This window comes from Macaca thibetana, chromosome 8 (assembly GCF_024542745.1).
Source record: "Macaca thibetana thibetana isolate TM-01 chromosome 8, ASM2454274v1, whole genome shotgun sequence".
Lineage (NCBI taxonomy): Eukaryota > Metazoa > Chordata > Mammalia > Primates > Cercopithecidae > Macaca > Macaca thibetana.
Genome location: NC_065585.1, coordinates 105,106,627 through 105,124,749, shown reverse-complemented (window position 1 = coordinate 105,124,749; position 18,123 = coordinate 105,106,627). Strand labels below are relative to the sequence as shown.

At 41.8% G+C, this 18,123-nt stretch overlaps 3 protein-coding genes across 17 annotated transcripts in view; 1 reads left to right on the top strand and 2 right to left on the bottom strand.

The window, feature by feature from the left end:
• DDHD2 (DDHD domain containing 2) overlaps window positions 1-17,029 on the top strand; it is a 46,094-nt gene extending 29,065 nt beyond the window's left edge. For 2 of the 5 annotated variants that reach the window (XM_050801314.1, XM_050801313.1), the window contains one exon: window positions 141-2,311. The gene's annotated coding sequence lies outside the window, so the exon portion shown is untranslated. Of the gene's footprint in view, window positions 1-104; window positions 2,312-16,282 lie in introns of those variants that run through there. The other 3 variants (XM_050801312.1, XM_050801311.1, XM_050801310.1) reach the window with 3 other exon arrangements.
• On the bottom strand, window positions 2,672-9,028 carry PLPP5 (phospholipid phosphatase 5). 4 transcript variants are annotated; one of them, XM_050801359.1, is made up of 7 exons: window positions 8,928-9,028; window positions 8,688-8,796; window positions 8,155-8,245; window positions 7,683-7,746; window positions 7,055-7,179; window positions 5,904-6,074; window positions 2,672-4,167 (listed from the first exon to the last, which is right to left on the bottom strand). In XM_050801359.1, the coding sequence occupies exons 1-7, from the start codon at window positions 8,999-9,001 to the stop codon at window positions 4,004-4,006; spliced, it is 798 nt and encodes a 265-aa protein (XP_050657316.1). In that variant the 5' UTR covers window positions 9,002-9,028; the 3' UTR covers window positions 2,672-4,003. The 4 variants fall into 4 exon arrangements, with proteins under 4 accessions (XP_050657316.1, XP_050657318.1, XP_050657317.1 ...); XM_050801361.1 differs by having other exon boundaries at window positions 8,888-9,025; XM_050801360.1 differs by having other exon boundaries at window positions 8,155-8,191; window positions 8,928-9,025.
• NSD3 (nuclear receptor binding SET domain protein 3) overlaps window positions 9,488-18,123 on the bottom strand; it is a 114,649-nt gene continuing 106,013 nt past the window's right edge. For all 8 annotated transcript variants that reach the window (XM_050801247.1, XM_050801253.1, XM_050801252.1 and 5 more), the window contains 2 exons: window positions 16,118-16,322; window positions 9,488-15,695 (listed from right to left, as the gene is read on the bottom strand). In XM_050801247.1, the coding sequence (XP_050657204.1) occupies window positions 15,454-15,695; window positions 16,118-16,322 (447 nt within the window). In that variant the 3' untranslated portion in view covers window positions 9,488-15,453. The remainder of the gene's footprint in view (window positions 15,696-16,117; window positions 16,323-18,123) is intronic.

The window sequence follows — 18,123 nt, the reverse complement described above, 5'->3', positions numbered from 1 at the left end:
AATTACCAACCACCCATCCTGAGATTTAAATTACTCAGCCTTTTAGATGTGAAATTACAAAGTCTGTATATTCGACTCTGGCATTCTCTGTGGTTGCCTTCCAGTTGTGACTGCAGCTCTTCTCCCACTTTCTTCCCTAGACGGACATTGAGGGATCCTTCCCCAGAAAATCCACCTGTTTGTTGCTGCAATTTTCCTCTCCTCAGCTGCGTCATTTCCTGCATGTTGGCTGCCACTTACTCACCACTGTGGTCTTTGGAAGATAATCTTCCTCTTTGGAAATGAATGGAAAAGCAAAAGGCCTTATTACTTTTAACCACTGGCTTCATATAAACACTTGCCATTTTTTCTTCATAGCTGGGGGTGGTTTGTATCTTTAATTCTTTGATGATAGTTTGTAGGTGCCACACTTTATTGATTAGTACTTGACATGGTGTATAGCCTATTTTGGGTTTGATTTGTTTTGGGTGGCGTAGACATGTTTTTAAGGAACTTATTGCTTATCTTTAGAAAATGTTCTAGTTTGGAAACAGATTCTTGAGATTTAGAAGGCATTTTGGAGTACACTTATCTCTTGTTTGTATTGAACTGAAGGCTAAGTCTCAGTGGATATGAAAAAGACTTTTGGGTGATTTATTTTTTAACCTGCATTTCTTTCTTATGTGTAGTATATGAAGAAAGACTAAAATGTAGCTTTAAAAAAGTGTTGTTTACTCTCTTAGAACTGACTGACAGACTTATTGCCAGAAATCACTGATGTTCATTGTTTTTGCAACTGTTTGAGCTGCTGTAAGAGTCTAAAGTTGACAAGTTAGTTCATGTTAGATGCATCTTTATAAAGCAAAGATGTTGTATATCCTAGGCCTCCCTTTTATATTTGATATAAGTTATTTGCTAATAGCTTCTATTCTTATGTTGAAAGTAGTTGTAAAAGCTGATGAACCTGAAATTACGTAGCCTGTACAGGCTGCTGAGGTTCTAAATAAAATCTTTTAGTGGTGCCTTTATGGTGAAACAGAATTTGTCACCTGCCATTTCTACTTGGGCTAAGGTAGTATTGTGTATCCTCTTTCCTTCTTAGGCATCCATAATCTGCAAAGCATATTTAAAAGGCTCTTGGCATAGGCAGCATTGGTTGGCAGGTAGGTTTGGCTAGGGGGAAATGTTTAACTTATTCTGAAAGAAAAACTTATTTCTGTAGGGTCCAAGAAACAGCTATTGCAGTCAGTGTCAGCCGAATCTGCAACATATGAAGTGAGGTTTACTTCTAAGAACATAAGTGACTGCACACTAATTTTGTCAAGGCATCTTTTCACTACTTTGCTGTAGATTTTTCTTCTTCATTGGTCAGAGTTTGTCACTGTCTTTGTAGTTCTCTTTATGATAGTCCTTTATACTTGCTCTCAGATTCCACAGACCTCTGTTTATAGAGTGGCAAAGGCAGGCGAGCTGTGGTTTACTGTTTATAAATTTTTTTATAAATGTTATGGTTTCCGAAGCCACTGGCATTTAATATTTACTAAGCCATTCCTTAGACAGCAGTGATCTTTATCCCTTTCTGGAGAGAAAAGGAAAATGAAGGGTAATTACTGTCACCATGGAGACTGTAGAGGTAAGGTTGGGGTATAGGTCAGGCCTGGCCTTTCTTTGTCATCTCCTTATAGCCTAATGCTAAGTATGCCACTAAGTTTCAGATATATGGAATACTTTATTTTTTAAAAAGTATATAAACTCTGAGTTATTGAGAATTAAGTATTCACTGTATATTAAGGGGAAGCTTTTGCCAAGTTGTGGTCTTCAAATTTATGTTTACTCTTCCTATTGGCAGAACAGGCGCTGTTTAAGAGTAAACCAAAGGATAAGCAGAGGGAGTCCCTGTAACCAAAGATGGACAGCATAGCCCTGGATAGCCAGATAAACTACTCTTTGTATTAAGGAATGTTTCTTTCCTAGTGGTGAAGGGTGGGTAACTGTGAAAGAACTTTGTATCTTGTCTATTCATGGTATTATAGCTGTATATTCCCAGCATAATAAGCTTGATTGAAATCCTGTATTTAGTCATATATTATTTGCACTGCTTCATTTGTATTATGTGCAATCTCTAGACCAAGCCTATTTTTAAAGTCTGGTATAGCATCATTTTGTACATATTCCCAGCTGCAGAACTAGTATCACTTATCTCAGCAAAAGAGATTGTTTGCATGGAAAGATTAATAGCACTGATTAGATTTCTAATATTTTGCACTTTTGAAATGTTTGTTTTTTACGTGATTATATTTAAAAATTTAGTAAATACTAAAATGGAACCATACTGACTAGTGGCCTACTTTTACCTGGACCCACCCATCACAAAGTCAAGAAAATCAATACAGTCACGATTTTATCTGCCTTTATGTATTACTAAAACAAATAAGTTTTGGGCAAAGAACTAATATGTAAGTAAGTTCTTTCCCGTTGACTGGTATTTTCATTGTCATAGGCAGAATTTAAGTTCAGAATTTAAAGCATGGCAATTATAAGAGACTTTCCCTTGGTATTTGTAAATATTAGCCAGTACTATAGATAACAGCAGTTGAATCACTTATGGCGGATGGGGAATTCAGTGTTTTGCTTTACTAAAGTTCCAGCCCCTTAATGTAATTTAAATATTTTAAAAAGCACACATTTACCATTTTATTTGAATATCAGGTTTACTGAAGGAAAAAGATAGATATATTGAAAATATAGGAAGATACACATAAAAGACAAGGTCATATTTAAAGTACAATCACAATAAAGAGAAAGGGAGCTATAGGTCCTACAGCATCAGTTCTGATGACATCTTGTAATTGTTCCTTATATCCCATTGTGAAGAAGAGGCAGAAAAAGATTTATCTGTCCTTCAGATGATGATACCTGTCATTTTTCTTTTCTGCCTTAGTCACTTGGCAGTGTTGGTGCATTTGAGCAGATCTTCAGTCATGAATGGAAGGAAGGAAGCTCGCGAGCACAGTTATGGTCAAATGAGGTAGAAATAGTCATCTGTTAGTAGTGCTGAAACCACACTCCTGACCATTTTCTTCTTTATTATTGTGTTCACTTAGTAATTCAACAAATTGTTTATACCCATGGTGTTCAAAATGTACAGCAGTACCAGATGGCTGGACTCAGATAAGATGTGCACAAAAGTGATAAATTACCCCAGATTCAACATTTTCCTATTTAAGGCTTGATGGAATTGTCATCAGAGAAGGTAAACAGAATCAAAGTAATTTAGTTGGCCATGTCCTAGATTTTAAGATCTTGAGCTATACGAAATGGAAATTAAGTTTTGATAATTAGCTTCTGAGATAAGATGGGGCTATGTAAAGGCTTCTTTGTGACAAGATCTTTCTAAGAATGGCGTTTAAATTAAATGTAAAAACACTGTAGATCTTCGGATATCAATCTGATAGACCAGATTTATAAGGTGTTGGACACCTTTGAAAGATCCTTTTACTAGAATGTATGGCATACAGTAGTAGAAAAGAACCGTAACTCCTCAAGATAGATCTGTGTGAGCAGGGACAAAAGTGTGTAATCATTTGGAGGCAGAATACAGTGTAGCTTATGTCCTCACTTGCACCTTGGAAGAGGAAAAAAAGGCCAGAATTTCTTGTCTTGTGCATGGTCCAGTTAGGAGGGCTAGTTCACCTATTTTCCATTAAGGTAGATTCAATTTTTTTTTTTTTTTTTGAAGAGGGTCTCGCTCTGTTGCCTAGGCTGGAGTGCAGTGGCACGATCTTGGCTCACTGGAACCTCCGCCTCCAGGTTCAAGCAATTCTCCTACCTCAGCCTCCCGAGTAGCTGGAATTACAGGCACATCGCCACTCCCGGCTAATTTTTGTATTTTTAGTAGAGACGGGGTTTCATCACGTTGGCCATGCTGGTCCCGAACTCCTGACCTCAGGTGATCCACCCTCCTCGGCCTCCCAAAGTGTTGTGATTACAGGCATGAGCCACCATGCCCAGCCAGATTCAATTTTTAAATATCAAAACAATAAGAATCCCCAGGCTTCTTCTGTGCAGTTGGAAGTGCAAGTTTGTCTTGAAATGGTTTATGGCATTCTGCATCAGTCAAAGGAGGATAATACTGCCGATAGCAGACATAGGCAAATGTCATTCCAATCATGGATCCAACTAGTACATCTGAAGAGAGTGGAAACAATGTCTTCTCTTAATATTAGGCTCCTAAATCCTACTACACATACATGTAGCGTAGAGGACCTGGCCCTCCAGGATACTCTACGGTGGTGCTTAAAATAACCTCAGTTCCAGATTTATGGTTTCTAAATAAAATATTTTTATTCTCAATTTTATCATAGTTACAGGATTATCATTGTCAGGTTGCTCTCTGAACACCAAATCAAAACACATCTTAAGTAAGTATAATAAGCTTTGTTCTGAGTGTACTAAATTAGAATTTTTCTAACTCAGAAGAGTGACAAAGGTCCACTTACTGCTATTCATCTACCCATTTTCACCATTTAAAGGGTCCTAGAGGAAGGAATAAAGTATTTTAAGGGTTGCTTCTCGCCGGGCGCAGTGGCTCACGCCTGTAATCCCAGCACTTTGAGATGACGAGGCAGGCGGATCACGAGGTCAGGAGATTGAGACCAGCCTGGCCAAGTGAAACCCCATCTCTACTAAAAATACAAAAATTAGCCGGGCGTGGTGGCACATGCCTGTAATCCCAGCTATTCAGGAGGCTGAGGCAGGAGAATCGCTCAAAAAAAAAAAAAAAAAAGTTGCTTCTCTTTGCAGAAAACTAGTTTATTTAAAATAGGGTTCCTGAGGACCTGTGGGCAGTACTTCCAACGTTTTTTTGGAATTGTGGTTTTGAAGGTATTCTATAATTTTTTATTTTTTTTAGACAGAGTCTCACTCTGTCACCCAGACTGGAGAGCAGTGGCGTGATCTCAGCTCACTGCAACCTCCACCTCCTGGGTTCAAGCGATTCTCCTGCCACAGCCTTCTGAGTAGCTGGGACTACAAGCATGTGCCACCATGCCTGGCTAATTTTTGTATTTTTATTTATTTATTTTTGAGACAGAGTTTTGTTCTCATTGCCCAGGCTGGAGTGCAGTGGTGCGATGTCGGCTCACTGCAACCTCTACCTCCCAGGTTCAAGCCATTCTCCTGCCTCAGCCTCCCAAGCAGCTGGGATGAAAGGCATGTGCCACCACGCCCAGCTAATTTTGTATTTTTAGTAGAGATAGCATTTCACTCTGTTGGTCAGGCTGGTCTTGAACTCCTGATCTCAGGTAATCCACCCACCTCACCCTCCCAAAGTGCTGGGATTACAGGCGTGAGCCACTGCGCCTGGCCTCAGTTTTTGTATTTTTAGTAGAGACGGGGTTTCAATATGTTGGCCAGGATGGTCTTGAACTCCTGACTTCAGGCGATCCGCCTGCCTCAGCCTCCCAAAGTGCTGGAATTATAGGCGTAGGCCACCACGCCCAGCCAGGTGTTCTACAATTTGGATATTTTACTTACTATAGCATTCAGCTTAAACTTGTTTGGTTTGATTATAATTTTACGTTTTCTTGAATTTTACTTATGTTTTTGAACAAAAGTCCTATGACAATGAACCTAATTTTTAAGAGAGTAAATTGAACTCTGAGGTTTTAAATTTCCTGTAGATGCAGTTTAACTTGAACTTACAATGCTTCAAATAATGGAAAAATTAGGATATCTTTGGTAAACTCTTTTTGTCTTATCTTTCCTATAATTTTAAATGTATATTCTTAGTATAGAACCCAGACCATCTATATTCATTATTTTGTTCATTCAGCAGATATTTAGTAACCGTCTCCTCTATGCTAGGTGCTAGGAATAAAATGAGTGAAATATGCAAGCTTCCATGGCTTGAGTACTTTGCTTACCTTGCCAGTGATGCTTGTAGTCACATGTGCGGGACAGTGCAATCACAGCTGCAAAAAGTAGAGGTGACAGAAAGGCACAGAACCTCCAAGATTTCCCACGGCCTTGTGGTGTGAAGCAGTGTAACTTCCCTGCCAGGTAGAAGGAAGCAAAGGCCAGACCAGCAAATGCAACTGGAACAAGAAAAACTTTTAAGTGGTGTGTCTTTTAAAGGAAGCTACCTCATTCATCCCCACATAGGAGGCTAGGAAGCATGAGTATGTTTTTATTTATTTATTTATTTTTGAGACAGAGTCTTGCTCTGTCATCCAGGCTGGAGTGCAGTGGCACCATCTCGGCTCACTGCAACCTCCACCACCCGAGTTCAAGCGATTCTCCTGCCTCAGCCTCCTGAGTAACTGGGACTATTTGCATGTGCCACCACGCACGGCTAATTTTTTTATTTTTAGTAGAGACGGGATTTCACCATGTTGGTTAGCCTGGTTTCGAACTCCTGGCCTCAAGTGACCTGCATGCCTTGGCCTCCCAATTGCTGGGATTACAGGTATGAGCCACCACACGCGGCCATGAGGATGTTTTAATCCTTTTTTGTGTATACTTCTAGTGTAAATCATTGTGAAGGAAAAGGAAACAAAAAGAAAAATGAAGGACTTAGTGCCCCAAAGTTCATGTTTTATCAGAGTATAGTTTTCAGAATACTAGCTATATGAATTAACTTGTTGATGCTTTAGTTTCCTCATCTATAAATGGGACTCATAAAAATAATAGTCCCCACCTCACTGGATTATTGTGAGCTATAATTAGGTAAATGAAAATGCTTCCAAGCACCTGACACACATACTCTTCGTTAAAGGTATTTTTACTGCTAGTACAAGATTGCAGGATCTAGGCAAATAATATAATAATAATTAACTGTGCAAATCTTATAAAGGTAAATTCTTTCTGTTCTGTAATATTTACCCAGATAGTCAAGGCTCAGACTTGCTAAACTGTGGAGTTACTAAAGAAGGGGCGGGGGGCAGGGGGCGGGGTTTCCAAATTCTAGAAACAAGAGTAGTCAGCTTTTCCCATCCCTACTAGCCTACTAGCTTTCTAGGTTAAATTCAATGACATGAAAACAAGCATAGGGGTAGAGTCCATATGATAGTCATACAGGAAGAATGTCCGCTGGGGAAGCTCTTTCGGCCCTCATTCACCACGTCCTTATCCCCTGTACACATCAAGTCAGAATGGGCTAGCCCATCAGGGAAGCAGCGGTAGAAGAAATCTGGGCGTGGCCTGGAAGCAAGAAGCATGGTTGGAACGTAAATCATTAACTCCAGAAATTATTTTTCAGTTGTAGCAGACATTAATAATCCTGTTAACTATTGGTCAAACAGTGCCCCAGGCAAAATAAAGTAACTGGATTAGTATAGTCACCACACTAAGAGAAAAGTCTTACTTCCAAGGTCAGCATTTAAATTAGGGGAAAACCCCACTCCAGTACATGATTAGTTTCTAGGGCAAACAGCAAATGACCCTGCAGCTTCAGGAGGTGCTCGAGAGGACACTGACCGGCTCTGCTGTGGCCGTTGGTGGGAAATGCTGTTCAGGGCAGAAAAGAGCCCAGGTGTCATCTGGAGGACTGAGGTATGGGGAAGGGAGTAAGCGTTGAATGAGAAAAGAAAAATCAGAGTGAAGATAAAGGGAAAAGAATGAGAAAGACGTGTGGTGGACACCACCACTGTCCTGGTGGGTAAGGGCTGAAGCAGATGCTGAGGTGGTTAGCTGTCGTCACTTACCTCCCTACGATCAGCTTTATTGTGTTGGTAAAGACGCCATTCAGAGCCAGGGCAAGGCTGGCAGCTGCAAAGCAAAGCCCTAAGTTAGAAGGATCTGCCTAGGAGGAAAGGCATGGTCATAGCCTCATTAAGAGAGCAGCCGTACTGTTTCTGAGATGGATAGAATCCAACAAGACCTGGGCCCAAAAATAATTAAGGTCTTCAGTGATCACTTTTGTAGTCGAGAACTTTTGTACTAGGCCAAAGACATTTCTAAAGTACAAATAACCCAGTGCATTTAGGCACAGGGCTGCCTGCGGTGTAGCCTGCATAACCAAGTCCCTGCAGTGCTATTTTCTTCTCCCGCGGGGATGGAGTTCCTTTAGGAATGCAGAACTCAGTGGCCTCCACACAGGCTCACCGTGGCTGAACCCCACAACGACTTCCTAGGTTCCCAGCACGAAGACACCGGCCAGAAAGGACTAGTGCTCACCCAGGCAGGCTTGTCTGCTGTCTCTTGTGTCTGCCTTCTTGAGAAATTTGGCCAGGAAGATCAGAGACAGTGGAGAAAGAAATGCAATAACCTGAATTAGAATGTCAGAGGTTAAAAACAATTTAAAAAAAAAAAAAAAAAAAGCCACACTCATGGTTAAAGTAGCTCCTACAGGAAAGAGGGACGTGAAACAGCAGGACTCACTAGCGCTAACATAAGGTGTCTGAAAGCGCATAACCGGGAGCCAGGCGGCGCCACCAGCGAACAGCAGCAACTGTGCGGCTCGGGCCCCGGTACCTCAGGCTGAGGCACAGAGCACCCGGGAAAACGTTGTATCAGCCGAAAGAGGCTCGGACATCCTCCTCTCTCAATCAGGATCTTAAACACTAGAGCCCTAGGAGGCGGAACCCAGCGCATAGCAGCGGAGTGGGTAGTGGGTCCCTACAGAGGCCGTCTCCACGGAGGAAAAAGCACAGGTGCCCGCGGGAAGCCCGGTTACGGGGAGGGAAGAGGGACGATCTTTCTCCACGCACAAACATCGGCTTGGTGGGGAAATACTCCGCCTCCACGTAGGGGTTCCGGTAGAGCCACATCTCCTCCGGCTGGATGAGTCTCTGGAACGGGGGGAGCAGCTCCGTCACCCTAGAGGGGAACAAAGAAGCGCAGAGCAGGTCGCCTGGCTTCCTCCCTGCTTCCCCACTGCCCGGCCCGCCGCCCCCTGCCGCCTGCCTGCCTGGGAAGCGGGGCCGCCCGGACCCGGCCGTGGATCTTACAGGAAGGCCGCGAACAGCGCGAGCCGCACGCCCACTTCGGCCCCAAAGGCCACCGCAGCCGCCGCCTTCCCCATCCGGCCGCGAGCGCCGAGCGACGCCGCGCTGACGTGGCCGCCTCCGCGGGGAGGGCCGGGCCGGGAACTGCTCACCGCCCCCTCTCCCAGCCGCCCGCGCTCCGGCCGCTGCCCAGGAAGCCGGCCTGGCGGCTGTGCCGAGGGCAAAGGGGACGCAAAGTCAGCGGAGCTGCCCTCCGGTGCGTTCAGCGGGGAGCCAACGCCCCAGTTTCAGCCGAGTAGGTCGGCGTGCGGTCCATGAGCAGCTCCTCTCCACACCCCAGCCACACAACCGCGGGGAGCAGCCTTCTCCCGGGACCTCGCCTCTAAACAGAAAACCAAACAACTCGCTCTCAGATCCTGGTTCCCTAGCAACACAGCCGCATTCTGCAGGAAACTACACTGGCTGAGGTTGGCTAGATTGTGTCATTTAGTCCTCCCACCCAGGATGGCCTCCTGCCCAGAGTGTTGTAGCAAAAAATTACTGGCAAAGAACAAGCCCATATATTTAATTTGGAACATACAGGACAATTTATTGAAGTCAATCTCAAGCAAAATCTGAAATCAGTGGAATGTCATTAAAAACCTTTCCAAATTAATCCTCACGGAAGCAAAAAACACATTGGAATTCCAAAGTATTTGTAAAATAAAAAAGGCAACATCAGTAAATATAATGTACAAAAATTATATGTTCCTACCAGCACACACATCAGTAAAGAAGCTTAAATATTACAGGCAATCCTAAATACACTGTAACTAGTCAACAATAAGCTATCTATATACAGGTTAACCAAGCTTTACACATTTCACACTATGCAATAAAACATAGGCCAATCAACAAAATCCTCAAAATATTATATATCTTGAAGTCTATGTGGCAACATCAAGTCATTATACAGTAATGCCCTAGTGGAACACCCCCAGGGAAAATGAACACTAATCCCTTAGTGTCAAGAGCTTCTAGCCAAGTCACAGAAACTCAAAAGAGATTGACTTTAGTGAATATTGATGCTTTGTTATTAAAGACTCAAGTCTCAAGTGATTTAGGCAAAATAACAGTTCACAGGATCTACAAAGTTTATTACAGATAAAGTACAGAAATAACCAATCTACAAAGATCATCATCATAAAGAACACGAGAAAATGAAAATGGAGTCTGTAGGTATCTGTGTTTTGTTGTGCAATATCACTCAAATGGGTACAAATGAATTTCTTGTATCAATTCCAAATATACACATACCCTTGTATATAAAAAATGATATTAGCCAGTTGTAATACTCATTTAGCATCTTGGTTATTAGTGGCAATATGATTTTCTTAACATAGGGCATGTAACAGGACAAATGAGATAAAATGACAACAAAGTAAGTTTTATCCAGTCCATTTCTAAACTGACAAGAATACCTTATCAATACCTTCTATAGGTAATCTGACAGATACTTGAGGGCTGTTTGCACACATCAAGTGTGTTGGCAGGCAGGGAGGGGAGCAGTAAAAGCTTAGGGTGCTTTCTCACTAACTAGCAGATGCAGTAATGCCACGTAAGAAAACTTAAAGACTGAATAAATGACTTTGGCATCTATTCTATTTTCCCTTTTTACTTACATGTAAATTACTTTTACAGCCTACTGAAGGACAGGCAATTCTCATCCCCCTCCCACTTCATACATACTTGCCACAAGCACCCAAACTTGCCACTTACGCAATGGACTGACCAAAACAAAACAAAAAACAGAAATGTTTTTTGAAAGACACAGATTACCCACATTTTGCGAGTGTAACGTAAGTGCAATTTTTTTATTTTTTTCCCTACATAGACATAGTAAAAGGAAAGAAGATGTGCTTGGGGACAGGGTTGACAAAATGACAAAATAAAGAACGTACATAAGAAATATTTGTAAAAATGCTGGTATCTCATGCAGGAGTCTCTTCCTCAAATGTGTTCAATCAATCCGAGCTATCTACTCTGAACACTCTCCCATTTGCAAAACTTCACCTTTAATCCACGCTAAAGAGGATAAGAGACTAGGCTACTTATTTTCAAAACGGTTTACAAAACAATGCTTTCTACTTCATAAATGTAAAAAGAAACTGTAAAATAAGGAGAATCTGAAGAGTTTCAAGTACTTAAAAAACCTGAATTCAATGAGGCAGAGGTCTCAATGTTAAAGTGACTACTTCGTACCTGTGGTAAACATTATCCCCCCCCCTTACCCTATTATAACCCCCTTTCTCCTGGTACCCCACCCCAGGTAAAAGTTGGTGAGATTTCAGTATATACACATTTCCAACTTTTCAGTATTTGTTAATTCATTGCAAAGCTGTCAAATTATAGTATTCCCTAGTCCATCTGAAAATGGAACCAAGTTCTACTTTTTGTTTTACAAATAACCAGAGACCAATTCTAGGTGGCCCTAGGCCAAAGGAAAGTGTTTCAGTTCATCAATTCATGTCTGCACCAACTTGGACAACTGGGGGTGGCTGGATGCATCAGCCTTGTGAAAAGTAACTTTAGTCTACGCTGCCCAGAAATAAAGCAACTTTCCAATGTCCTTTTTCTCATGTGGAAGTACATAGAATGTCAGCTTCCCAGCCGTGAGGGCTCCATAGCCACTGTTTTCTTATCTTCTAAGAGGACATGGCAGGTGGCAGCCAGCACCTTGACTTTAAGGTGAATGCTAAAGGAAGAGCTTTGTATTTAAAATGAAATGAAAGACAAGCAACAAGTCCTGGGCAGTCCAGAGATTATATTGTCTACAGATGGCCTGGTTGCAAACTGTAGGTCTGGGTTTGAACTATTGGAATACACCGTGCAAGAAACTACTCAAAAAGGAAATTCCACTTCATGATCTAGGAAAGTTGTTCAACAGCCTGTCCCATCTGAGGGTCCTTTACATGATACTCAGTATCTCAGTTCTACAACATTATTTACAGACATGTTTTCAAATATTTTGTGTAAATGGCAGAAGGGAGCTGGGGGCAGCCCCCCTGCCTCCATTAAATGTTTTAGCTTTCAGGTATGTTCCTGACTTGTATAGAAAATTCCAAATTTTAAATGATTCTCAAACTCAGCCAGTTCTATAGATTAGGCCAGATCATTTTTAAGAATTAAGATACAGTGGGAACTTGTTAAAACAAAAATGAAAATAAAACTCACGTCACTCCTGTCTCTCTCCCTGATTAGACATTAAAGAGATGAATCACTGCCTCTGGCTGCTTCAGCCTTCCAGGAATGAAGGGCCATCCACTCTGCCCTTCTCACCCAGCCAGGGGCTGCTCTTCCCATTCCTCCCTCACAGCAGTGGCGGTCCAGCCCCTCCCTCCCCTGCACAGTGCCTGGGAAGGTTTCCCAGGATTTCATCTTTAGCTCTTACTGATCCAATTTCTGAAGCTTTAGGCTGATTATCAAAAATCTTATGTTCACTTCTTCCTTCAACAAATTAACATGTGGTTAAAAAAAAATACCACCATTAGCCCATGCTGCTTTAAGTTATTTCATTGTTTGACAAGAATAAAAACCAACCACTTACACTGACCACATATAGATTTAAAAGTTAACAAATGTCAACTTCAGACTATGAGTGAGCAATGTGTCTTTTGGAATATTTCATTGGTGTAGCACAGGCACAGTGCATGTATACTCATGCACACATAAAGGACAATTTTCTCTTTCTGTATCTGTAATCTGCAACTTAAAAATATATAAAATAGGTCAACATTGACACTATGGAGATGTGAGGAGAGCTCCTTGGCACCGGCATGACTAAAACCGCTTTTTAGACCATTAAAGAACACTCATGGCCAAAGACTTCAGAACTATGGTTAGCATTTTTTTTTTTTTTTTTTTTTTTTTTTTGAGACCAGGAGTTTCGCTCTGTCGCCCAGGCTGGAGTGCAGTGATATGATTTTGGCTCACTGCAACCTCCACCTCCTGGGTTCAAGTGATTCTTCTGCCTCAGCCTCCCGAGAAACTGGGACTACAGGCATGTGCCACCACGCCCAGCTACTTTTTGTATTTTTAGTAGAGACAGGGTTTCACCATGTTGGTCAGGCTGGTCTCAAACTCCTGACCTCGTGTTCTGCCCACCTCGGCCTCCCAGAGTGCTGGGATTACAGGTGTGAGCCACTGCACCCGGCAGCTATTTTGTTTTCTACTCTGATTTCTGAAATGGTGAAACAATCCTATTAATCATATATTTTTTAATTTCATCAGAGCTCTGTTACAGATATGACACAATGAAGAAGCTGCATAAAGGTACTGAAACCTAAGGTATCTGTAGTATATAGGATGTACCCTGGCTTACCATATAAAAGTCATTAGATAGTAAATAGCACTAAGTCTAAAAGCAAGGAGATAAGATTTCATGTTGGATACTGTTTCAACAAGAACTGTATTTGGAATATTAAAGGAAATCCTTATGTTAGTAAGTTTAAAAAACCAAACATCATATACAAAATAAAATTTTAGTATGATAAAACCTAGGTTTTCTTATTTTTTAAAAGGACATCAAACTCTATAATTGCTCAAGAGCAAAGTTTAGTGTTTTGGTGAGCTGTATTTCATCTTACTTGTAGCAATTATATTTGGTGACATGGATTGCATTTTCCATTTTGCTCTTTTGGGACCGTATCTAATCAACAGAAGTATTGGAAGCCCAATGAGTCACCGCAGAATTAATTGCTGGAGTCAGGCAAATGGCAGTTTAGGAGCTTCAGTAAAAGAATTGTAGTGTTGTTTTTTACAAGAGAAAATCCAGTATAATTGCACATTTACATACAAAAAAAAGAGGCACAAAACAGCTTTTCACCCTCTTTCCATAGAAGAACTCTAAATTGATAAGCAAATGGAACACTCAGTACAGCTGAAGGAATGTGGTAGAGCATCTACCCTCCCTACCTTCCTAAGGTTACTAGGTACTTGAGGGAAAATAAATGCTAACCAGGTACCAGCAATTGTAAGCAGTCAAAATTCACAGAGAAAGTTAACGTTCATTCAAGCTAACCCTAGACTTCTACTTAGTACAGTGTTACAACAATGTCTGACATTACTAATTATTTCATACAAGGAATACTGGAATATAGATATTCCTAAGCATTAAAAGCCAAGTGAGTTTGGTGAGCAGACATCTTGGTATACTCGCGTCTATAAGAGTCAAGCGTCACCGTCAACCATTTTTGCTAACACTGACTTTCTTGAGAGTTTTCTCCAAGTGCTTCCTAAGATGAAGTGTGTTTGTGTGGCTCTTATGTACCCTGTAAAAGTAGAAGTTCTTCCCCTTACTCAATGGGAGCAATCTTAAGTACTGGATAATAATAGAAATTCTTTACATGTAACCTGGGGATGCCCCTATAACTTTCAACCCCTAAATTAGGAACTCAACCAAAAAGATCTATTCAAATACAATTCAAACTCACTTGTGTGGTTTTACCAGGAAACATGACTGAATGGTCAGGTGACAAAAGAAATGTTTGAGTAGGAGAGGAAAACAGAGACAAAAAATAAAATGCCTGTAATTCTTTCCAATTTAGACCAGAGTCTACAATAAAATTGGACAGGAAATGGTGCTTATATGATACAACTTTTGGTTTGTGCCTTCATCCCCCTTTAGCTGCCTTTATGTGTCAGGAAAATAGGCGTGACCATTCCAACTATGCTTCATATCCACAGAAACGCACTTCATCCAAAATCCAAACCATCCCTGTCAATGGAGAACGTTTCAAAAATCAGTGAGCACATCCATTCCTCTTTTCCCTTCCACCAAGGAAACACACCATATACCTTTCTAGGTAAAGTTACCATAGTACAAAGCCCACCTTGTTTAAGAACACAGAGGTAAAATCCACCGAGGCATTGTTTTTAAGAGGCCAGATTTAATACTTCCATAGAGCCCTTCTCTAAGTCTATGAAAAGCATTCTGAAGGGAAAGAGAAGTGAGCCTACCTACTGCTCAGTAAAGAGGTATATAAAGCTTATCACACCCTTTCCTAGAGGGCTTTCTCAGATTCCTACTTAAAACACACACACACTTGATTAGACTATTGAACTACACTTCTTGAAATTCCTAAAAATGAAAATAAATAAAGGAATGATGGCTACTTTTGCTTTATACAACCAAGGAACACATCTTAGACTTTAAATTTATCTCATTAACACAACTTTCTTTTCTCTTTGTTCTTATTTTAAAAGCAAAAACATTTCTTTTTCAAGCTGCAATGGCATTGAAGCACAATAAAAGGCAAGAAAAGACCAAGGGAATTTAACCCTCCACAAAAGAATCCCCAAACCAACCAAACAAAACAGAAAAACCAGACACCACCAACTGCTTCTGCCTGCATGAACTGGTTTCCCATTTTGGCTTTAATAAGGCAGTTCCGATGGCAAAGGCTGTATGCACTGTAGCAGTCTCTTCTTTTTAAATGCATGATCTATTTGCTTTTTTTCACGTAAATAGAAAGGAGGGGACACCACACATTTATTCTTTTACTTCTTCTCCATGATCCTGTGATTCCCATTTACATTTTATCTTGCTCCAGTATTCTGGTGACACAGGAGCCATGGGGTCATGTTCCGAGCAGCAGAGGCGGCCTTCCAGTGCGGAGGGAACCAGGGCCCCCTTTTCATGATCTTTACAAAATGAATGTGGACAGAACTCACAGAAGGAAACAGCTGCACTGCTGCACTCATCGCACTGATGCCACGGACACTCCCACTTTCCTAATTCGGGGAGAAGGGGAGGAAGAAGAAGTGCCCAAGTTAGTGCCTGTCTTGATTACCCATGAAAAACCCAGGTTCCTTTTTCTCTAATTGGAGATGGAATTCAATTGAATACAACTCCAAATTTCAACCAAACACAGATCTGGGTGTATTATTTAGGACGGATGTGAGCTACTGGCCAAAACCCAACGCCACAGGTACCAACTACCCACTTATGGGAACAGTATACAAGAAGAAACCAATCCTTGATGAACCACAGGGTATCCCAAATGTGTAAGGGGAAAGATTTTTTTGCCAGCATAATTTTTTGCTATTGTTTGCTCTATTCAACATTTCCTATCCCATGGCATGGAATATATTCTGAGTTACACATAGTTGGCAAAGACACAGGTTAGGGAAAGGGTCCTGAAGGTCCAGCTTACCATATGGTGGCTGAGTCAGGTTAAGGCATAGGAGGTGGTATGCTTTGGGACAGTCTTTTTTGTCACACATGACCAGCTCTCCACCATCTCCACATTGAAAACAGTAATCTTCATGCATCTGCTTTGGTTCTGTTTTGATCTTTCGTCTCTTCTGTTTTAACTTAGCATTTTTTGCCTTCTCTTCAGTTGTTGACGCACATGCCGACTGGCAGGAAAGAAAGGATCATCGTTTCAAACATCACAGACAGTGCGTGAAGCTGGACACAGATAGGAAAACCCTACAACCTCACATTCATTTAAATTCATCTGTTGTACAATTACCTAAAAACATCAGAAGGCCTTATGCTGCGACAAATACTATAACAAAAATAAAGTTTTGTTTTCACTGACTTAAAAATTATTATTATTATTATTTTTTGAGATAGGGTTCTCGCTGTGTTGTCCAGGCCGGAGTGCAGTGGTGCAATCTTGGCCCACTGCAGCCTTGACCTCCTGGGCTCAAGCAATCCTCTTGTCTCAGCCTCCCAAGTAGCTGGGACTACATGCGCATGCCATCATGCCTGGCTAATTTTTGTAATTTTTTTTGTTGAGACAGGGTCTTGCTATACTGCCCAGGCTGGTCTCAAAACTTCTGGGCTCAAGTGATCCTCCTGCCTCAGCCTTTCATTGACTTTTTTTGGAGACTGAGTCTCACTCTGTCACCAGGCTGGAGTGCAGTGGGGCGATCTCATCTCACTGCAACCTCCGCCTCCTGGGTTCAAGCAATTCTCCTGCCTCAGCCTCCTGAGTAGCTGGGACGACAGGCGCTTGCTGCCACACATGGATGATTTTTTGTATTTTAGTAGAGATGGGGTTTCACTGTGTTGCCCGGGCTGGTCTTGAACTCCTGAGTTCAGGCAATCCGCCTGCCTCAGCCTCCCAAAGAGCTAGGATTACAGACATGAGCCATTGCGCCTGGCCTTCATTGACTTTTGAATAGGGTGCTTTTTATTATTTTTATTTAGTTAGTTTTTTGAGACGGAGTCTCACTCTGTCACCCATGCTGGAGTGCAATGGCGTGATCTTGGCTCACTGCAACCTCTGCCTCCTGGTTTCAAGTGATTCTTCTGCCTTAGCCTCCTGAGTAGCTGAGATTACAGGTGTGTGCTACCACACCTGGCTAATTTTTGTATTTTCAGTAGAGATGGGGTTTCACCATGTTGGTCAGGCTGGTCTCGAACTCCTGACCTTATGATCCACCAGCCTCGGCCTCCCAAAGTGCTGGGATTACAGGCATGAGCCACTGCGCCCAGCCAGGTGCTTTTTATTTTTAATTGCAAGGGTAGTGGTAAATCCAAACTTTAGGCAACCTGTTAATTTTTTTCATTGTGGTATAATTCACATACCACAGAATTCACCATTTTAAAATGTATAATTCAATGGCCCTTAGTATTTTGTGGATTTTTAAAAAGTTTTAAATTAGCTTTTTGCTAATTTCATATTCAACCTGAAATAAAATACATTCTCAGAACCTAACAGACGTTACCAAAACAAGCTTCCTTGGAAAGTCACAGTCTAAATGTTTGATAAGCCCAGCTGATGACCCACAAACTAATCCAGGTGCCCAACTGCCAGCAGGTTCCTGAGATGGTCACAAATACACAAACAGACTTCTTTTTTTTTTTTTTTTTTTTGAGATGGAGTCTCACTCTGTCACCCAGGCTGGAGTGCAGTGGCCGGATCTCAGCTCACTGCAAGCTCCGCCTTCCGGGTTCATGCCGTTATCCTGCCTCAGCCTCCCAAGTAGCTGGGACTACAGGCGTCCACCACCATACCTAGCTAATATTTTGTATTTTTAGTAGAGATGGGGTTTCACCGTGTTAGCCAGGATGGTCTTGATCTCCTGACCTCATGATCCACCCACTTCGGCCTCCCAAAGTGCTGGGATTACAGGCGTGAGCCACCGCGCCCGGCCAGACAGACTCCTTAACAGCCCTACTCCTTATCTCCTGTTGGCTGGGGGCGCT

Coding starts and splice junctions, on each gene's coding strand:
- PLPP5 (XM_050801358.1), bottom strand. CDS start 8,571: ATGCGCTGGGTTCCGCCTCCTAGGGCTCTAGTGTTTAAGATCCTGATT. Junction 7,180..7,682: donor ATAAAGCTGATCGTAGGGAG/GTAAGTGACGAC, acceptor TCTTGCTTCCAG/GCCACGCCCAGATTTCTTCT. Junction 4,168..5,903: donor CTACAAGCATCACTGGCAAG/GTAAGCAAAGTA, acceptor CACTCTCTTCAG/ATGTACTAGTTGGATCCATG.